Source organism: Micropterus dolomieu, linkage group LG05 (assembly GCF_021292245.1).
Source record: "Micropterus dolomieu isolate WLL.071019.BEF.003 ecotype Adirondacks linkage group LG05, ASM2129224v1, whole genome shotgun sequence".
Classification (NCBI taxonomy): domain Eukaryota; kingdom Metazoa; phylum Chordata; class Actinopteri; order Centrarchiformes; family Centrarchidae; genus Micropterus; species Micropterus dolomieu.
Window position 1 is genome coordinate 345,842 of NC_060154.1, and position 15,034 is coordinate 360,875.

The window sequence follows — 15,034 nt, forward strand, 5'->3', positions numbered from 1 at the left end:
GGCAGGTATGAAGAGCTGGACAGCACCAGGCCCTGACATGATCCACACCTACTGGCTGAAGAAACTAACTGCACTCCATGAACGCCTGGCAGCACAAATGAACCAACTGCTGATGGATGGGACCCACCCAGAATGGTTAACCCAAGGACGGACAGTCCTGATCCCAGAAGGGAACAATCCCATCCAACTTCCGGCCAATAACCTGCCTCTGCACAACAGGGAAGCTCCTGTCAGGCATCATAGCGGCTAAGATGAGTAGGCACATGACTCAATACATGGACAGAGAAGGGAATGGGTAGTAATACCAGGGGAGCCAAGCACCAGCTACTGGTTGATAGAGCGGTCACTCGAGACCGCAAGACCAGGCAGACCAATCTGTGCACCGCCTGGATTGACTACAAGAAAGCTTACGACTCAGTGCCACATACTGGAATACTGGAATACTGGAATGCTTGGAAATGTACGAGATCAACAGGACACTAATAGCCTTCATCAAGAACTCAATGGGGTTGTGGAAAACACTATCACCGCTGCTGTTCTGCATAGGCCTGAACCCCCTCAGCCAGATCATCACAAAGACTGGCTACGGATACCTGTTCCGAAGTGGAACAACCATCAGTCACCTCCTCTACATGGATGACATCAAGCTATATGCCAGAAATGAGCGAGAGATGGACTCACTGATCCACACTACCAGGATCTACAGCAACGACATTGGAATGTCGTTCGGACTGGACAAGTGTGGTCGCATGGTATCAAAAAGAGGGAAGATGATCAGAACCGAGGGGACTGAACTACCAGAAGGCCACATTGCAGATGTTCAGGACAGCTACAAATACCTTGGGGTGCCGCAGGCTAACGGAAACCATGAGGAGGCAGCAAGGAAGTCCGCCACAGCCAAATACCTACAGAGAGTGAGGCAGGTCCTGAAAAGTCTGCTGAATGGGAAAAACAGGATCCGAGCCAGTCATCAGATACCCCGCTGGTATAATAAACTGGCCAAAGGAGGAGATAGAAGCTACTGACATCAAGACGAGAAAGCTCCTCACAATGCACGGAGGGTTTCATCCCAAATCCAGCACCCTGAGACTGTACACCAAGCGTAGCGAGGGAGGCCGAGGGCTAGTGAGTGTCAAGACCACTGTCCAGGATGAAACGACGAAGATCCAGGAGTACATCGGGAAGATGGCCCCCAAGGATGAAGGGCTTAGTGAATACCTCAGGCAGCAGAAACCCGAGGGTGAGAGCAAGGAAGATGAAGAACCTTCATGGAGGGACAAGCCGCTGCACAGCATCACATACCACAGACAAATAGAAGAAGTGGCTGATATCAAGAAATCCTACCAGTGGCTGGAAAATGCTGGACTTGAAGGACGGCACAGAAGCACAAGAACAGGTACTCAGTACAAGATCAATAGAGGCTGGGGTCTACCACACCAGGCAGGACCCCTGGTACAGACTGTGCAAGGAGGCCCCTGAGACCGTACAGCACATAAGAGCAGGGTGTAAGATGCAGGCAGGAAGTGCGTACATGGAACGCCATAACCAGGTAGCTGGCATAGTGTACAGGAACATCTGCCATGAGTATGGGCTGGAAGTCCCAAGGTCAAAATGGAAGACACTTCCTAAGGTAGTTGAGAATGACCGAGCTAAGATCCTGTGGGACTTCAAGGTCCAGACTGATAAACTGGTGATGGCTGACAAACCAGACATCGTGTTGATCGACAAACAGCAGAAGAAGGCTGCAGTGATAGATGTGTCTCCCAAGAGACAGCAACATCAAGAAGGAGGAACACGAGAAGCTTGAGAAACACCAAGGGCTGAAAGAGGAGCTAGAAAAGATGTGGAGAGTAAGAACAACAGTGGTGCCAGTGGTGATCGGAGCACTGGGGGCTACAGCAGATTCCAGGTAAACATCAGAGGTGTCTGTCCAGAAGAGTGCAGTCCTAGTAACAGCTAAGATACTGTGCAGAACCCTCAAACTCCCAGGCCTCTGGTCGAGGACCTGAGCTTAAGAATGACACCACCCCGCAAGAGAGGGGGGATTTTTTATATATTTGAAGTACACATTGTACATACAGAAAACCTTACGAGCTAAATTACCCTAATCCTAATCCTACTACCCAGTGGTCCCAAGAAATTCAAACATCAGCCTCTAGCTCTGTCATTGGAAAGCGGTTATATTAAAATCTAAACCTTTATTAATCAAAAAATCGATATTAAAACAACGTGAAGCACAAAGAGACAGGCTGGCTGAGATATCAGTGAGTCCATAAAACACACACTATCTGACATGCAGTAAATATAATGACGAGCAGACACGTTAACCCAGCGCAGTGGGCAAGTTTATCCCACACTCAGAGTGAGCTCTAAGTCAGACCATCAGAACGGAACAAGGAAAAGAAAACCACCAAGACAGCGACTCTCTACCTGCAACTCAAACTAAACCAAACACAACTCTGTACAGTTGTTGCATTCATGTTATTTTGTACACGTGTATGCATAAAAGATGATAGAGAATATGTTCAAATCCCACCAACTACGCAGCTGATCCCTACCTGGGTCTAAGTTAGCCCTAACGTTACATGGGGCTCTCCCCGTAACAGCGGTCAGTCCGGACAGACCAGCTGCCCCTCTACGTCAGTTCCCCCGGCTTCATATCCACTCGAAATGTAGGCTTATTACGTCCTATGAAATAAATAAATAAACAAACAAAAACTAAGGACTTTTACTCTTTCATTTTAGTTCGTTTTAATTAGTTCTACAAACCTACAACACAGTTTGTTATCGTTTTTTTGTAAAGCCTCGTTTTTATTTTTATTTCAGTTAACGACAATATTTTTTCACATCTAGTTCTCGTTATTTCGTTCGTCTTCGTTAACGATAATAACGGTGGTTACGACTTGGTTTTGGGGTTCAGGTTACATTTAAAGTAAGGCTTAAGATTAGCCATGTAGCTGTGATGGTTAAGGAAACGTCTTCGAGTATCTTCAACCGAGTCCAGTTGCCCTTGATTTTAACCCACCTTGGATAACTTGGTTTTAATGTTCAGGTTATAATTAGTCTTCACATGTAAATAAAAGAAAAACATGTGTGTGTGTGTTTTGACCTGGTAGAAGTTCTGGTAGCCCTGGTCGGTGAGGGTGATGGAGATGGAGAAGATGGAGTAGGTGGTGTTCTGGTCGAAACCCGTCTCACTGTTTCCTCCAAACAGAGCCAGAGCCCAGCACCTGGGGGCGAGCACACACACGGAGTGTATACCATGAGAACCTGCTTATTTAATATTTAAATATAACAGTTTATTATATTTTATTTTAACATTTACTCACTTCTTCCTGAGCTGAGACAGGATGCTGCCGGTTCCTTCGTGTCCGATCAGCCAGGAGATGTAATGAAGAGGCTTCACTCTGACAGAATTAAAGATTATTTTTAACATTTTCAAAGCTGCACCTGTACCTTTTAATACCTTTTCATTGTTGGTGGGTTTTAAAGTTGTACTGGACTCACCTGTAGTGTTTCCCCTGCGGCGGTACGGCCCAGCTGATGGTCAGAGCGTGAACCTTCCTCACAGGAACCACTGAAACACATGTTTATATATTAGTACGTGTGCAGCGATCATAAATCAGTACTGCAAAATGATTCATATGAAAATTACAAGATTATATCTCTCAAATGAATTAAACAATTTTCATGTGATATAGAAAATGTGATATCAAGTTAACTTAGGAAAACACTTTATTGATCATGCAGCATCGAACGGATCAGACCAGATTAAGTATTTACAAAAAATACTAAGTAAAATTACACCATTAAACAATATGAGGAACAAATACAGTAAGAATAATACTAATACTACTGAATAATAATATATCTGACCTCTGTAGAGTTTGTTGAAGGCTGGCGTGTCAAACGGCTGCTGGAGGTGAGAGAAGTCGACTCGAGGTTCATGGCTGGAAACAAAAACACACAAAAAAGGTTTTATTCTATTTCAACTTTTATTTAGAGTAACACTGCAAACTAGATCCTGATCGATAAACCAGCATGCCGATATTATCGGCCAATAAGACATGACTGCGGATAAATCGGAGCGCTCACAGGGCTGAATCCGACCCAGTGTCCTCACATTAAAAGCAGGATAGTGGCTGACGCAAGCAACGGAGAAAACAGGCGTGTGCTTCATTTCTAACTGAGTTTTGAGCCCACTGACAGTAAGGCAATGAAAATTTGATTTATTAGCAATTAATTTAATCGAAAAACTTACATATAACCCCCTTTAAGAAAGAAACTGAGAGACAAAAGACAGATCCTTCAATAATGTTATGAATGTTGTTGCATATTTTGTCCACCAGAGGGCGCCCTGCAACTTCCCTGCTGCAAATCCAACACAAAACACAGCAGCTGTACTTTTGTTCAAAGTACTGTTCATGACAATAAAAAAAAAAATTTTAGGAACCACATTATGTCATGTTATCTTTATTAACTTTTGTGACTACACATAACAAATTAGGAAAGATCTTTGTTCATGTCACGTGTTTCGGATTTTAAAATCCTCTCGGTGTTTCCTATTTCTAGTAGCTCATTTCTTATTTCACCATTTTAGTTCAACTTCATTCTCAACTTTAGTGAGCGCTCACTAATTGAATCCGCTCCCTTTCCCTTCAGTTCTGTTTTCACTCGCACACACCTCAAACACACCTGCTGGCCCCGCCTCTTCCTGTCTGCTCTGTTGAGTCAGTGAAAACAGGGTACTCCCAGGATCCTCAAAATTAAATGTAAGACTTTTTAAGACCTTTTTAATACCACCTAGGATGAAATTTAAGGCCAACTTCACTGTGTTATAATGTAAAATCTGTATAAATTTTAAGAAAATTACTATTTACGAAGTTACCTTATTATAATACTCATATTCATATTTCATACTCTAAAGCTTTTTGGGGTGTGTTTGTACTCTGATAACAATGAATCAAAATCAATCAATCACTTTGTGTTGTGACGATACACTTAGCTCACATGCATGATTCCCAATTTTGGGTTCATGAGAACAAGATAAGAAGATATTTTAACACTATTTTGATTAAATATTCAATGCTTATATAAGTGGAAGGTCTGGGGGTCCTCCCCTACAAATTTTGAGCATTAAACATTTAATTTCCTGCATTCTGGAGACATTTTCAGTAAATTCAGGTGACAATTCAAACAGAATATAATGCAGCTTGTTTTTTAGCTTTTTTTGGAAAATGCACATTTGTTTCTTCTATATTTATATTGCATGTTTTCTTATTGTGCAAATAAACCTTTCTCAAAGAATTTATTTGTTTTTTAATATTTCTTGTTGCAAGCTATTTTTCAGAACATATTTAACAAATGATTTTTTTTTTTTTAAGTGATGAAGACATGTCCCCAGCGTCCCCAGTGTAAACGATACCTATGAAATGAATACAATATTTGTCGCAAGAACTCTTATGGTGTGAAACCAAAAATACAAAACTGTGCAGTTTGAGTTGTTATAATTAGCTACACCTTTGCTAGATAAGGTAATTTATTATTATATAATCAGAGATTATTCGTCCTGTTCTGTCTTTGCATCTAAAGGCTGCTTGAAATACAGTAGGCTTTTCCTCGTCCCGGTGATCGGCCCATCTGGGTGATGCAAGTTTAATGTGCGTTAGCATGTTGGCTGTTTCCATTCATTCTGCAGGTCTTCCATTAGCGCTCGCCACAGTGTGACTGACTCGCATGCCGATCCGCTTGTTGTGCCAATCTCAGCGCCCTCAGCCTCGACCCCCAACTTGTCCGTATCTCTGGCCTTCTGAACTTCAGACACTTGCCCATTCTGAGTCGACGAGCTTGTTGGCACGACAGAGACGTTTGTTTTATTTCCAAACAACTGACTGACTCGCGCCAGAGCTTGGATGCCAGAGCTCGTGCAGCGAGAACACTCCACAGTCCAGAGCGTAAAGCTAAACCCTGACGTAAAAACAGTAACGTTACCTGCGCTGCAGTTTAACATCAGAGTCACATCAAAGAGAGTAAATTGTAAAGACACACAAAAAGTATTTATTTATGACGTTACGGCATTTATTTAATCATAAGAAAAGACCTTTATAAACGAAATTTAATACTTTTAAGGCCTTATTTTTAGAGTATTCAATTTAAGACTTTTTCAATACCCTGGAAAAGATACAGAACCCGTCATCTGGATTTTTTCACCCACCATTTTGTAAATCGAAATCACCAAGACCAACGTGGCAGCAGGTCAATTCTATGTGTGGGAAACACTGTAAATTACATTTCTGCACGACCATTTCTTGTTGTTCATCGTTTAACATGCTGTGCGCACCAACATCAGTCTTGCTGTAGTTTGAAGACGAGAAACTCATTCAGAAATGGAGTGAGCTTGCAGATTTGTGTTTGTTTCGGTTTGTGTTCTTACTTGTTGGGAACGTTGATGAAGATCTCTCTCACCCACTGCTCCAGAGTGTCCAGAGTCTCTAAAGAACATAAAAACACTGTCAACACGTCTCTTTACAGCTTTACATCAGCTGCCTCCTGCTCATAGGCAGCAAAGGATGCTAAAGTTAGCATTGATGTAAAGGTGTCCAACAGAGTGTGTCACTGTGACATCACTGTTGGTTGTGGTTACCCAGGGTTTTATTAGGGCTGAACAATTAATCAAAATCTTATTGAAATATGGCTTACTGCAGTTTTCATTTGTTAAAGGTTCAGTGTGTGAGTTTTAGTGGCATCTAGTGGCGAGGGTTGTGTATTGCAACCATCCGTCCAGTCTACCACTGCCCCCCTAACCTTTCAAAGAGCGCAGGACAGCTACGGTGGCTGACAACAGCACAAAAGGTGTCTCTTCTGAGACAGCAGAGAGTGGCCAGTCAAGAAATGAGGTTACTTTAGGTAGATTTATTAAGAAATTATATTTACTGAATTATTCAGTAAAACCATGTGTTATTGTGACTTGGCCACTGAGAGATAACATGGAAAATGTGAGCCAAGAGTCTGAAACACTGTCACGGTTTCTGCACCACAGTCCATTATAAACCACATATTAGATAAAGTTTATACAAACACTGACAAGGGAAATACGTTCGTTCTCTCTGTGATGATGGACCCTCGCCAAAACTGCCCGCCAACAATAATATCTGGCCCGCTGCCAGATTATGGTGCTTTGATAGTGGCAAAAAACATAAATAAATAAATACAGATCTCAGTCAAGGCAGCAACAGTTACTCAAATCATCAGTTCCACTGTAGTGGTTTTGCCTACAAAATAGAAAAGTGTGAGAAGCTTGTTTACTGTAATGTTGTATTTGGATTTAAACTTTGAACAATTCTGACATTAAAAGAGCTGCTGCCTGCTTGACACACCTCTGAAAGAGCAGTCAGAAAACGTGATTCCCCTAAATGTGCTCTGCCTGGAGATACTGGGAAACATTCGCTGCAGAATTCATTTGTGGAAGAGAGAAAAAATAATCCTGTGGTGGGATCGAACCCTCAGCTCTTGGGTTGCAAGTCCTGCACCTCACCGACTGAGCTAACTGAACAAAATATTGGTATAAGTCAATAATGTCTCATATTCTCATCGACCATCTAATGGTCTTATTTGCCGACCCCTGCAGTATATTATTACTATTACTTCTTCTTCTTCTAAGGTTTATTATGTACTGAAAACATAGTTATGGATCTTATATATTGCATTTCTGTCGATAGACCCTAAGAAATATTACACACTGAACCTTTAAAAGGCAAAATGTGCGTCAAAATACCATTTTAAATTACATATTGTTGTGCTGCAGAAGCGTCCTGGCCTCTTCATTTTCTACAGACTTAAGAAGACATCTTTTTTTGGTACAGATCCTGGCAGAATTCACACCATAATTCATTTTAATATGTTTGTCAATAAAAATTATTATTCCCTCCAATATTGTAAATCATATCTCTCAAAATTATCGCAATTAGATATTTTTTCAAAATTGTTCAGCCCTACTTTTTACCCAACCACAACCCGACGTACTCCTATGGGGGGGCGATCGCGCCCATCAAAATGGCGTCCACATAAAGTGCGTCTTTTGCAAGAGCCAGGCTCAAAGTGTTACACCAGGTGTCTGACGCCGGTGAAAGCGAAGGGAGAGGAGTTTGTTGTGCGTGTAGAGGAGCTGCTAGCAAGACTTTATTTCCTACTTCAACACAACAGACTCCTCTCTCTAACTCTGACTCACGTACCTACAACTCATTTTGACCCCAAAATACAGGAAAATTAAATTAAAATGTCTTAGATGTACTAACTTGGCCACCGTGCAGAGGATGGACACTTCTGATGTGGCTAACAATATGACCTTTCCTCCTCAGGGCAAACTTTACATGTTTCACCCTCTGTAGCAGTAAGGATTTAATTGTTTTCATGCATCCAACACGTTAACTTTCTAAATTAGCAGACCCGCTGTGAGTTTTAAATCTTCGAACCTTCAAAACAAGCTGCAGTAGAAGAAAAAGCAGACATCTTCAAAGACCCCTTGAGGGAGTGATTATCTCCGGTGAGTTTGTACCTCTGGACTGAACGGCGAGCGTCATGTAATGAGCGGAGTAATATCTCCTCCAGAAGTCTCTGAGCCGCTGGTAGGTGTTGATCTGTTTCTCTCTGGGCTCGTGCTTTAATGTCTGAGCGTTACCTGAACAGGAACAGATGATCAATATAATGAGATGTGACATCAAACCACAAAGACATCCCTCCTTTTCAGGTCCATTCACTTGGAAATAGGAAATTTATGCCTATTTCATTACTGGAAAAGTAGAAGATAATAACATTTATGCGTCACAAAAGCCTTTTTTGTTCTTCTTCTTTATTGAAACAACAGATAAAGTCTCAGGGGTTTAGTGCAGAAGGCCCAGTGGGGAGGACTGTATGTGTGTTGTTCTTACCCCAGCAGAATTTGCTCATAGGGTGTCCTGGTTTAGCCAGACTCCCAAACAGCATCTCCTTTCGATGCGAGTCGGACGGCCTCGCTAACTGGTACTCTGAACAGGAAATGATAAAGAAAGAGCCGTGCAGGAAGGCAGAAAGAGAGAAAACACATTAAAATAAAGCGTGACTCTAGATGAGAAGTCTGGTAGTAGTATTTAGTCTTAGTCCTGTGTCAAATGTCCTGGTTAGTTTCTGTCATGTTTAGTCCACTGTTTACAATTTTTTAGTCTAGTTTTAGTTGACTAAAAGTTTTTTAGTCTAGTTTTAGTCATTAACCATCATTTTATTCTTTTAAAAGTGATGCGAACAGCAAATAAAAATGTAGAGAGAAGAGTTAAATGATGCCAGGAGATGAAACCAACGGAAAGCAGAGCTTGTGGTGAGAAACTGCAACAGTGACGAACTGAGACGCAGCCGAAGGTGAGCGGCTGTTAACATCAGCATGGACTGAGCGCGTGCAGCCTTTATTATACAGGAAGGCACATCAGGAAAAAAAAGGCGTAAGCTTCTCTTTCTTTCACTTTGTTGTTGGCTTGTTTGGCTGCAAGCAAAACCATACAAATAGTAATTTTTTGCCGCCATCTGGTTACAAAGAGTATCGATTGAGGTATGGGTTTGACTGGAGACGTTTTGATTCTACTCGATAGTGTTGTAGTCAAGACCAAGACTTTTAGGGGCTGAGAGCAGTCAAGACCAAGACCGAGGGAGGGCGAGACCGAGTCAAGACCAAGACCGAGGGAGGGCGAGACTGAGTCAAGACCAAGACTTTTAGGGGTTGAGAGCAATCAAGACCAAGACCGAGGGAGGGCGAGACCGAGTCAAGACCAAGACCAGTTCCCTGCATTGCATGGCACGCAATAGAAAGATCCACTTTCCCATTAAAGCACCCACATACAAACAGTAAGAGCTGAAATCAACGTAAGCATCTTTAGGGAGGGGTGACTGCCGTTAATTAGGGTTACTGGTTGCATTTGAAGCAATATGTTTTACTTCCAATCCAAGTTAGGATGTTAACAAATCAGACAATGCATAAGCAATTTATTTATATTCCCAAAGTTACGGTCTTGAAATAAAACCCAGAGTCCTCAATGTCCGAGACCGAGACAAGACCGAGTGCAAATGCGGTCGAGTCAGAGACGAGACCAAGACCATCAAAAAGTGGTCTTAAGACCAAGACCGGTCTCAAGTACTACAACACTACTACTCGATACCATAAAGTTATAGAGTAGCGATATCCAATCCTAGTGTTTTGAAGCCTCGTATTTGGCTTTTAGGCCGCCGCAAAAACAAATGAACAGCCGACTCCTCTAAATGGGACCATAATTTACTAAATGAACATCATGCTGTGTTGAAGAAGACTTGAAACTAGCGACTGAGACCATAAACTCATCAGGAAAGTGTTTACTGAGGGAATAAATCAGCTGACAAGTAGAAACATTTTCTCACAGACTTCTATACAATCACACTTCTTTGTGCAGCCGCTGGAGTCGCCCCCTGCTGGCTGCTGGAGAGGACGCAGGTTTAAGGTTTCGCTTTTCCTGCTTGATCTCAACTCACCGCTGTCGACAGCCTCCACCTCTCTGTCGATGGCATCTTCGATCATCAGAGGACAGATGAAGAACTGAGCCCACCTGCAACACAAACACACACAGTTTCAATGATGTGTGAGCTCTTTCTTATTTTTATCTTCAAAGATCGTGTGAAAATGGAGACCTAGAAACAACTGAAAATGGGAAATTTTACGAACTAGTGCTGAGATTACCAGTCGAATAACCAGTCAATTTGTTTATGTCATGTAACACACAAAACTGCAGATCGTTCTCTGCTCCCAGCTTCTCAAATGTGATGTTTTGCTCTCTTTCTCTCTTCTCTTCTGTCAACTGAATATCTTTGTGTTGAATTGACTTACGAAGACGTCACCTTGAACATGTGATGGGTATTTTTCGCTGACGTTTTATCGACCAAACAACAAACTAAAATGATTGAGTGATGAGTAAAATAAAAATTTGTTGCAACCCTACAGTAAAAATAACTCCACTCTGTGCTGGTGCAAAGAAACAATCCCATTAGCTTCAAATGTTCTTCTGCAGACGGAACATTTGACTCTATAAACAACAACGTGGCTGCAGAGACTACATCAGCTGGCCTGTTGGAGAACGGCTCAGTGCTCGTGGTGATCGTTAATGAACCAGTTGACCTCCCAACAGAGAGCCATATGGCCCACAAAGAGCTGCCATCAACAGAAACACGGGACACTGGCCTTCATGATGCGGGGGCGCCCAAAAACTCATGTTCTGACAGGAAACCTTGCGCACCAGCCTGTGGTTTACTGTCAATCAGTCTAAGGACCTCTTTTGTTTTTTGTCTTTGTACTGTAAACATCTGAAAATTTAATTTAACCTGCACAAAAACAAGATAATTATGGTTCAGTTTCCCAGTAGGGCTGAACGATATTCAAAAAAATATGTAATCACTGAAAATGATGTTGCGATATGATTTGCAATATTCAAACGAATTATCATGTTAATAATAATTAGACAGAGATATTTTCTTAAAGAGGTCACATTATGCTCATTTTCAGGTTCATAATTTTATTTAGGGGTTGCTGATTTTCACTGTTGCGCAAAATTGAATAAGGAATTCTAAAGTAGTGTATTGCGCACTTTTAATTTAAATGTACTGCTATATACACTAAAGTGTAATAACATGTGTTTTGCAAACACTTTAAACAAATTTTACCAGCAGTATCCCCTTTACACAGCAGCAATAAAGTATTTCTTGCAAATCTCAACTTGAACATTAATGTAATCAAATCAAATATTAAACCTCAGCTATTTATTAAAAGGGCGTTACCTTTTATCTAGCTTGTTAAAACAAGTCAGAGTCCAGTTTTCTTGGGGGGGGGGGGGTCTGAACAGGTATCAGCAGAAACATTTAATTTGTTTTTTTATCAGGGAGATAACGATCAAACAATTAGAAAATCTTTTTTTATCACATTGCGATAATATTGCAAATGCAATTAATCCTTCAGCCCTAATTCAGCGCCAGTGAGCAACAGACTTTCAAAATAATAATAATAATAATAAAAATAAACTGCTTTAACGTGCTATAAAATAATTTTTCGCCGTTAATTTATTAATGCGTTATTATCGCGTTAACGTGCCCAGCCCTAAATAAGAAATATTAAAATCAATTGTTTACCAATCTTTTTAGTTTAGCATTTTCCTAAAATTTCTTTTAAAAGTCTGACACACCCTCAGCTCCTCTGGGAGGCTGTTCCACAGACGTGGACCTTTTACATCATACATCAGGGTTACTAGAAGGGCAGCGGCCAGAGAATATGATGTGCAGGCCAGGACTAATTTAAAATGGTATTTTAACACACGTTTCACCTTAAAGAAATATTGCGGCAGTAACAAAATAAAAATCGATACAGCATAGTATCGCGATATTTTCTGTGGCAACACTGTATCCATACGCGGACGCAAAGTATCGATCTTTTATTATATAAATTGTACGTGAGAATTTTACTTTTTTGGTACTATAATAATAAAATCAATTGCTTTTTTAGTCCCCTAGAAAAACACATTGTGTTTAAAGCCGCAAAGATATTGTATCGTGATAATATCGTATCGTGGGGCCTCTGGTGATTCCCACACCTAGTCAGTAAGCCACACTGCGATTTCGATTATCTGTTCAGCCCTAGCTCCCGGTTTCTCCCTGGTGAAGGAAGTGGGAAGTTCACAGAGGTAACGTCACCTGTCGAGCGCCTCTTTGAAAAACTTCTTCTGCACGTCGAACTGGAAGATGGTTCTCTCACAGTCGGTGGAGGCGTTGTCGCTTCCGCCGTGCTTCTTCAGGAAGGCGTCAAAGCCGTTCTCCGCTGGGTATTTCTCACTGCCCATGAACACCACTGAACATCAGGGAGGAGGAAAGCAACAAAAAAAAGTGATTAATATCCAGAAACACACACACACACACACACACCAGGAAAACAGCCGCACCAACAGACTGGCTTTTGTTCCAAGTTCTTTCCAAACATCGCTTCTCTGCTCACTCACTTTTTATCAGCAAAGAACATTAAAGAAAACATTCAGGTAGAACTGACGCCATTTAAAATAACTGTATCAGCTAATTAACATGAATTCATTAAGGGCTAAAATAAAACTTTTTATTGTTGTTTGGTTAATGTGCAGGCCAGTTTCTGAACTGCCCAAAGATAGATTGCGAGTGGATTGTGGGTTTCTGTAATTCAACAGACAAACAGAGTCCCGACTTTTCTGCAAGTAATATTCATACTTCTCTGTGTGTATTTTTGAGCTCCAACACACATTTTTAAAGCATTTCCTTCCTCATAAAACATCTGGAAAGCAGATCTGTTGAATGTCATGTGATGAGAAAGGTGCTTAATGTAGGTAGAGTCAGACAGCTGTAATTAATAAGAATCTAGTCTTTTCAGACTCTGCTCTCTTCTGTTGGACTCACTGTGTTCCAGGAAGTGGGCGAGGCCGGGCAGGTCTTCTGGGTCACTGAAGCTCCCCACACTGATGCACAGAGCAGCTGCCGCCTGGAAACACACAAAAAAAGTGTGATCAGATCCACTCATTCAGCTCAAGAGCCCAAATGCTTCAGATGGATTGATGGATGGGTTATTTTGGGGTGAATACTGAGATCAAGATTATTTACTTAGAAAACTTCATGCATTTACTCAACTTTACAAATCGAATGCTTCATTTATAAAAATTGTTTTACACCGATCAGCCATAACATTATGACCACCCGCTGGTCTCCGTTTTTAATCACCAAAATAGCCGTGACCCATGGAGGACTAGACTGCACTGCATCTGCTCTGTGTGTTCTGACACCTTTCTGTCAGAACCAGCATCAACTTCGTCAGCAGTTTGACCAACTGTAGCTCGTCTGTTGGATCGGACCACACGGACCAGCCTTCGCTAACCCAACATGCATCCATGACCCTGTTGCCGTTTCACCACTTTTTCCTTCCTTTGACCGCTTCCGATAGGTACTGAGTCCTGCAGAGCGGTTTGGAGATGCGTCGTCTAGCCATCACAGTTTGGCCCCTGTCAGTTACTCAAATCCTTACACTCGCCAAATTTTTCCCGCTTCTGACACATCAACTTTCAGGAGGCAGACACCATCTCCACATTTAAGAGTAGGCTTCAGACTTTCCTCTTTGATAAAGCTTATAGTTAGGGCTGGCTCAGGTGAGTCCTGAACCATCCCTTAGTTATGCTGCTATAGGCCTAGACTGCCGGGGGATTTCCCATGATGCACTGAGCTCCTCTCTCCTCTACTTTCTCTCCCTCTGTATGCAACCTCATCCCATTATTGCATGTTACTAACACAACTTCTCCCCTTTCTGGTAGTCTTGTGCTTTCTCGTCCCTCTCCTCTCTCCTCCTGTCACTTCCTGCAGGTTTTCTGGCTCTGGAGCTGTGGAGTCTGGATCTGTGGTTGCGGGTCACCTGCTGCCCCCGTGTGCCTGCTCGACACCCTCTGCTGCAACGACTATTGTTACTAGTCCTATTGTTATTATTGTCTTCATCGCCTTCATCTCATCACGCCTGGATTATTGCAACAGCCTTTTCACCTGTTTAACCCAAAAATCTATTGATCGACTCCAGACTGTCCAGAACTCAGCTGCCAGGCTTTTAACCAGAACAAAGAAATATGACCACATTACTCCTATTTTAGCTTCATTACACTGGCTCCCAGTATGTTTTAGAATTGACTTTAAAATTCTATTGATCACTTTTAAAGCTCTTCATGGCCTCTCGCCTTGTTATATTTCTGACCTTTTAGTCCCATACGCACCAGCACGTACCTTGAGATCCTCGGGCAGAGGTGTGCTGTCTGTTCCAGAGTCTCGACTGAAAACTAAAGGGGACAGAGCATTTGCTGTCAGGCCCCCGAGGCTCTGGAACAGCCTGCCCGAGGAAATCAGGTCGGCTGAGTCAGTGAACTCTTTTAAGTCCCTTCTTAAAACATACTTTTATAGGAGAGCCTTTCCTGATCTTATTTGACTTTATTTTATCCCTTTTATT

The 15,034-nt window shown here is 41.9% G+C and overlaps 1 protein-coding gene across 1 annotated transcript in view; it reads right to left on the bottom strand.

Moving 5' to 3' along the window:
• LOC123971351 (nardilysin-like) overlaps nt 1–15,034 on the bottom strand; it is a 47,656-nt gene that overhangs the window by 26,323 nt on the left and 6,299 nt on the right. Inside the window, exons 4-13 of the mRNA XM_046050107.1 lie at nt 13,456–13,537; nt 12,730–12,883; nt 10,528–10,601; nt 8,928–9,023; nt 8,555–8,677; nt 6,434–6,491; nt 3,877–3,950; nt 3,508–3,577; nt 3,330–3,407; nt 3,110–3,230 (exon numbers count right to left, since the gene is read on the bottom strand). Of these exons, the coding sequence (XP_045906063.1) occupies nt 3,110–3,230; nt 3,330–3,407; nt 3,508–3,577; nt 3,877–3,950; nt 6,434–6,491; nt 8,555–8,677; nt 8,928–9,023; nt 10,528–10,601; nt 12,730–12,883; nt 13,456–13,537 (930 nt within the window). The remainder of the gene's footprint in view (nt 1–3,109; nt 3,231–3,329; nt 3,408–3,507; nt 3,578–3,876; nt 3,951–6,433; nt 6,492–8,554; nt 8,678–8,927; nt 9,024–10,527; nt 10,602–12,729; nt 12,884–13,455; nt 13,538–15,034) is intronic.